The sequence below is a fragment of the Phodopus roborovskii genome, unplaced genomic scaffold (assembly GCF_943737965.1).
Source record: "Phodopus roborovskii unplaced genomic scaffold, PHOROB, whole genome shotgun sequence".
NCBI classification, from domain to species: domain Eukaryota; kingdom Metazoa; phylum Chordata; class Mammalia; order Rodentia; family Cricetidae; genus Phodopus; species Phodopus roborovskii.
In genome coordinates, this window is record NW_026126722.1 from 201,274 (window position 1) to 208,738 (window position 7,465).

Genomic DNA, 7,465 nt, shown 5'->3' on the forward strand with positions numbered 1-7,465 from the left:
CTTGCTGTGGGTTGCATTGGGTGAGATAGCATAAGCAGTGCTGGAGAGCTCACCCAGGTAGTGACGATGAGGGAAAGCTCATGAGCTGAGCAACATACTACCATTAGGACCAGGACCAGGGCTATGAGTTAGTTCACCCCAACATCCACCAAATCTATGAAATGTTGGAGCATGTGAAGGGGACAAACCTACAGAACGAAAACAGCAGAATGTCCATGACACAGACAATAACTGAATACTCACGATGAGTTCCTTTATAGCCCATTATGGGTTCTGTTGTAGACATCAGAGGCCTCAAGAGAGATCATCTAATTGTGGCAATGAACACTTCCGAGGAAAGATGAATAAAGTGTAAACTGTATGTCTCAATGGGCCATGGAACAGATTCCACAAGATTTCTTCTTTCGTATTTCCTTTTCTATGTTTGCCTGTTTGTTTTTGTTATTGTTGTATTTTGTTTCTTCGTTTTGTTTGGTTATTGTTTTTTCTTGTGATTTGGTTTTATATGAGGAGGAGTTTACAAGTGCAGAGGGCATTTTAGAGGTGACAGGGAGATAAATGGGAGTTCAATGTGGAAACTCATTCAAAGAAAGGAGATCTTTAGATAGATAGGAGAGGAAGTAATTTAGATAGGCTCAGAGAATCAAGATGATGCTTTATTTAAAATGAGTTGATAATTACAAGATTTTTTTTTGTATGAGGAGGAAATTTCTACAAAACCTTCTGACAGATGCTGGAAATGAAGGAGTCCTCACTTCAGGCCTCTTGATTGGCCAATATGCAAGCACCCTTGATGTTCACCAGACTCTGTAGTTTCAGTGAGCTTATCTCAAAGAGAAAGAAGGTCACACCAAAGAGTGACGTGGTGGCTGTCAGAACCCCAACTGGGAACATACCAGTATAGTGCTTTTCTATCAAAGCTTCTTTTTTGACTGGAAAGTCAGGTGGAAAGTCGAGAGGCGTTTGGCCATAATGATCTGCAAAGTGGTTCCAGCTCACAGAAACTAATGTGAAGAGGCTGCTAACACACAGAGTGAAGGCAGAGATCTTGTAGCAATATATCTGCAGTTCCACAAATGGGTCTCTCATGCAGCTGATCTTAATAGCGATTACACAAAAAACCAGGACTACGAGCTTCATCAAAATGGCCCACATTATCAGGGTTTGTGCACACTGAAATTCAGGTGAAATGGTCCAGGTGGAATTGATAGGGGTATGCACCAGCATCTTAACTACAGTCCCTGACACATTAAACTCTTGAGGGTAATAAGCTTCCCACAGGCCAAAAAACACAAAGACATCATCGTGGAATTCCCACAGGCACCAGCATTGGCTGTTTGTGATGACTATTTCAAACACCAGTTCTGATATGCTGCTAAGGAGTTCGCTCAGCTTGTAGATGCACTCCATTTTGAGGGTAAATCTGAAGATGAGATTGAATAAAACTATTGTCAAATCAGGAACACAAGGGAAAATGGAACATCAAAATAAGTGTTTTACAGATCATTCAGCTCTCATACATTCTCTTTGCTATAACAGAGTTGTGTTTAGTAGTCTATCTATATATTAGGGTTTACCATACTACAGACAAGAATAGAATAAGACCTGAACTCCAAGAATAAAGGAGAAGTTCTCTCTAAAGAGGTTTTGGATACCAATTTCACTGTATTTTCCAAGAGGTAAAATGTATTTGTTAACTAAGAATGTTATTCTTAATTGGCATATTACTATTTCTTAAGTAATATATTAAACTAAAAATGAGTAAGTCCTCTGACATTTTCCATTCAGACATCTGGTGGACTTTGCTTCTAATTCAATATTTATAACTTCTTTCAACCAAGAATGAAGATTTAACCCAAATAACAAAATTGTTTTCATGTTGTTCATCTTCATATTTTAAGATGGACATGATAAGGTTTCAAAGGTGGCTTGACAGTTAAGAAAACTAGCTGCTCTTTCAGAGGTCCTGGGTTCAATTCCCAACACACCTATGGCTGCTCACAATTGTCTATAACTGTTGTCCCATGAGATCCAATGCTCTCTTCTGATGTGTACATACAGTCAAACTCCATATAAAATCAATCAATAATATCTTTTAAAAGGTCTTTTGAGATAGATGCAGTCAGCACAAGCCTTTAATCCCAGGATTTAGGTCGCAGAGCCAGACATATCTATGTGAACTTTAGTATAGCCTGGGCCACATTGAGTTCCAGAATAGCCAGAGTTACACAGATAAACCTTGTGTCAAAAAAAAAAAAATAAAAAAGTTCTATTTCATTTTTTTTCTTTTCCTTTTGATAGGCAGTTTGCTTATAATGCAGCATGTTAGTGGAAAGAAAATGCATATTATTTGAATTAATATTTTAATACAGTTGACTTAGATAGGCATTAACACAATTTATGATTTTTGAGTAATACTGAATCATATCCTTAAAAACAAATGTGCTCCCATTAGGAACATTTGCTAATGAATATGGATTATATGTGGATTTAGTGGGTATTGAAATATGAAGTCTAAGTTTATAGAAAAATGCAAGTTGTTAGAAGTCAAATGGGTCAGTGGATGAAGTCACCTACACTTCTTTCCGTCTGACAACTTGAGCTATATCCCTAGACCGACATGGTGGATGAAAAGGACCACATTACAAGATAAACTCTGACATCCATTACATGCTGTGGGACATGTACACAGTTATATACACAAAAAAATTTTAAATGTAGCATAATTTAAAAGCACTTTTAATGAGAATTTTCAGGGTGAGATTATTTCATAATCTCTTTGCATTTAGCCTTTCTTTGCTCTGGGGCAAACTGAACATAGATACTGCACTCAAACTGTCCTCTCATCAAAAGATGCCTTTTAATCATACCTGCTGAGAACCACAAAAGTCATCCATTTTACAAAATGCCAAGTAAATCCATATCTATTTTGCTAAGCATCCTCACTAAAGTGTATAAAGGGCCAGGAGAACTACTAAAAACTCATTCCAGAAAACAAAGCCTATGAGAATATGAGTATTTGCATTTTTCTTTAAATCTCTTGGTTAATAATCTGAACTGGATTAAGTATTAAACATTTTTCACTTAAAGCCGTGTAACCCTGTAGCTACCACTACACACATCTCTACCTAATCACAGGTGGAAATAGATTAAATAGATGAAATAGATTAAAGCCTTTTTTCCTTGTGGGAATTTGATACTGAAATCCAAATTAAATAAATTTGTCATTAATTTTGCATCAAGCCTTCAGCCACTAGTTCAAGAAAAATGAGAATCTGTAAGAGATAATAACAGTGAAGAAATAAATAAAGACCTATTTAGTTTCTCTCTTAACAGTCAAAGTTGAAAGATAACTAACAAAAAACTACCCAGGAAAACAATCAACAGTGTTTAGAACATAATCATACTTGAGTTCTGACTTTGATCGAATGAGTGAACTTTAAATGACATCAAGACATTTCCTTATATACTTGCTAAAATCTTCTCATCCATTTAATTACAACTCTTTATGAATTACAATGAAATTTTGAAATCCTTTACTGGTATCATTGCAGAAATTTCATTGTAAACAAGATAATCCAATATTTTAGTTGCAGCCAAAACTAGGAAATGACCTTTCGAATTGCAGAAATTGGATGTTTTGTTTAAATTAGAAGCAATCTTATTTTACATATCAATCCCAGTTCCCTCTCCCTTACATTTTCCCATGCCCCCAAATCGACTTTGGATTTTACAATTAATAATTAAGTATTTACTGTAACAGTTAAGGGAAAATACTCAGAACATTAAAAATAAAAATAAAAATATAACCCAGGTTTGAAGTAAAAGTTTTCTTGTGTCTAATTTTGTCACTAGATGCTATTTCTTCCTGGTGCTTGGGACTAAAGCCCTGTGTATTCTTAGATATTATTTATATTATGCATGCAGTGTTCTGTGTGTATGCCAGGAGAGGGCACCAGATCTCATTATAGATGGTTGTGACCACCATGTTTTTGCTGGGATTTGAAGACAGGACTTCTCAAAGATCAGCTTGTGCTTTCAACCTCTGATCTGTATCTCCAGCCTGCCCTAGAATTCTAAGGAGGAACAGCTTAACATTTGGCTATGCACATGCCCACAGAATCACCAAGGTAAGTAAGAGTCTGCATGCACTTAGCCAAATCATGAACACTAAACCACATTTGATGAATCAGCCTTCTACTGCATATTTAGAAATAGATTAATATTCAAATTGTTTAAATTCCCTACTCAAAATTCCTTCACCAGAAGCATTGGTGAGCAATAACAAAAGTTTGCAGGTATTGGAGAGAGACTTATTCCAGAAAAGAACTGCAAAAATAGTTGCTTACTCTGAACATATTTAAAGATTTTGAATCTTCAGAAGATTTATTTTCGTGTAAAAAGTTAAACTTACGAAGAAACTGCATCAGACTATGAAACAATTCCATCAAATCTTGGAACCATAGAAGAGACAATATTTTTGGAATTATGAGAATTCTTGAAAGAGTGGAAGTTCTTCCAAACTTTGGACATCTTTTGATCTGAACTTCATCAAGGCAGGGTGAAAAACTTTGAGTGTATAAATATTGTAGATGAAAAATAATATTTTGTAGTAACATGATATCTTTTAAAAATGTATGGCTATGGGTATTTCTAACTTTATTTTTATTTTATGTGCATTGGTATTTTGCCTGAATGTTTGTATGAGAATGTTGTATCCTCTGGGACTACAGTTACTAACAATTGTGAGCTACCAGGTGGTTGCTGGGAAATAAATCCAGGTCCTATGGAAGAAGTGTCAGTGCTTTCAACCACTGAGCCATCTCTCCAGCCCACAGTTGTTAGCTAAGAATTTTAATGCTTAGAATTAATAGTACCAAAATTGTTTACATATCATATTCAAAGTGATGCTTATTTCAATATAAGTTTGCAGTGCACAAAAATGATAAATATCTTATATAAGAGTTATAATCAAAGAATACCCACAATGATTTCATTTCTAAATTTTGGAATGAATAATGTAAATAAAGTAAACCAGCCTATATTGTCCATTGAAAGAACCAAGCACATTGGCAAATGTTTCACATGGTACACCCAGTGATATGATGTCAAAACTATATTATAATATATATGTATATATGGGTGTATATTTTTGTGCTTATGCATGAGCATGTATAATTAATGAAGATGTGTGAAAACCTGAGTCCTTTTTCTGTGGCCAAAATTAAATCTAAGTAGAAAACATGAGGACATATAGATATTTCTATCTTTTCTCATAACTTACTCAATTTTCCACTGCAGAAAATGTGCTTCACGTGGTTGAAATACATAAAGGATACTGCCATATAAAAAAGTATATGTTTTTCCCCAAATTAAAAGTCTGTATATACTGAATTACCAAACTTATTTAGATAACTTCTATTTCATATCTTTGGATAGAGACGTATGTTCGTGAACATCTATTTCCTGAGGGATACCATTGGATCCCTGAGCTGAAAAATAGAAGGCTAAGGAATGTCAACAATGACATTGGTACTGATAATGCCACTCCTTTCTAGGAAAACTTCCCTACCAACTACTCATTTCTCCATAGCTTCCTTGGAATGATCGTCCTAACTGGGAGAAGGAAGTAGCTGTTTTACTAGGAAAGTTACATCTGCAAAGTGGGTTTACAAGTGATGGTGGCTTGTAACATGCTACCCACATTCTCTTCCTTTTCAAGGCTGGGACTAGAGGGTCAGGAGAGAATGCTGCTGTGACAAAAAAAATTGAGCTAGCCTGTCAGGATCTGGTTCTGTCCTTGTCTGAATCCCATGGAGGAGACACATGTGTTTCAGAGAGATCCAGTTAAAAACCCTCCCAATAACTCAGTTTTGGTTTTTACCTTCTTATATCATGGTTGGTGAGGAGATCCATTTGACAGATGCCAAGATCATAAATATCTTCTAAATGACAGGAAGCATTGACCGGACAGGGAGTCACGTCAGAGGTGAACCACCTTCAGCAAAAGATGTTCTGTTAGAAAGATATTTCAGTACACAACAGTGTCTCAATGACCATCCCTGGTTCACACCTATACTTTATTGTCTTCTACTTTGTTTCATTGGAGCCTCACGTATACACTTCAGGGATATTATCCCATCTGGTGTTCCTGTACCTCCAATCATATTTACATAATCAATATCCTAATTTTAAGGAGAAGAAATCCACACAGAGAATCTAATTCACATACTCAACTTCAGGAAACTATACAGGTATGACAGTAAGTGCCGGCTCCAGATCCCTCACATACATACAGCAATTACAACACCATGAGGATTGTTTACTCAGATTTAAAATATTTCAAGAAATAGGGTACTCAAATGTCAGGGACCCGTTTGGCTCTTGAAATTGAAAGTGAATAATAAAAGTACAGGGAGATATAAAATACTTGCCTCTTTGTGTCTCTTATGGAGTCCAAATGCTAGTGTCTGCCAACAGTAACATAAATGATTCTAGAAGTTCTCATGTTTCCTTGGATACCAGAGGTCAATGGCACATTCTGAGCAATGAGCCACTGTCAGAACACGGGGTCTTAAAGGACCCTGTCATGTGTGAAAAGTTTTAAAGAAATAATTAATTTACATCAGTTTATAATTTGAAATGTTTCCTCATACATACTAATTTAAAAGAAGCAAATTCACCCCAGAGGAGTAGATGCCAGGAAATAATCAACTTGAGGGCTGAAATCAACAAGATAAAAGCCAGGAAAACAATACAAAAAAATCAATGCAACAAAGAGTTGGTTTTTTGAGAAAATCAACAAGATGATAAACCTTCATCCAAACTAACAAAAAAGCAGAAAGAGAACATGCAAATTAACAAAATCAGAAACGAAAAGGGGAACATAACAACGGACACAGAGGAAATCCAGACAATTTTTACGTCATACTTTGAAAACCTGTATTCCAAAAAAATTGAAAATTCAAAGGAAATGGACAAATTTCTGGATAACTATAACTTACCAAATTTAAATCAAGAACAGACAGAAAAACTTAAATAGACCTATAACCCACAAGGAAATAGAAGCACTCATCGAAAGCCTTCCAACCAAAGAAAGCCCATGGCCAGATGGCTTCAGTGCAGAATTCTACCAGACATTCAGGGAAGAACTAATACAAATACTCCTCTATTTTTCCACACAATAAAACAGAAGGTTCATTTCCAAACTCTTTTTATGAGGCCACAATCACCTTGGTACCCAAGCCGCACAAAGATACAACTAAGAAAGAAATCTAAAGGCCAATTTCCCTGATGAACATCAATACAAAAATACTCAATAAAATACTGGCAAACTGAATTCAAGAATACATCAGAGAAATCATCCACCATGACCAAGGAGGCTTCATTCCTGGATTGCAGAGATGGTTTAACATACGAAAATCTATCAACGTGATTCACCACATAAACAAACTGAAAAAGAAAA

The 7,465-nt window shown here is 35.7% G+C and overlaps 1 protein-coding gene across 1 annotated transcript; it reads right to left on the reverse strand.

Annotated features, from left to right (window-relative positions):
* Positions 1-756: 756 nt before the first annotated feature.
* Positions 757-5,916, reverse strand: LOC127214506 (uncharacterized). The gene is made up of 2 exons (XM_051174904.1): positions 5,885-5,916; positions 757-1,423 (listed from the first exon to the last, which is right to left on the reverse strand). The coding sequence occupies exons 1-2, from the start codon at positions 5,914-5,916 to the stop codon at positions 757-759; spliced, it is 699 nt and encodes a 232-aa protein (XP_051030861.1).
* Between the last annotated feature and the right edge of the window lie 1,549 nt (positions 5,917-7,465).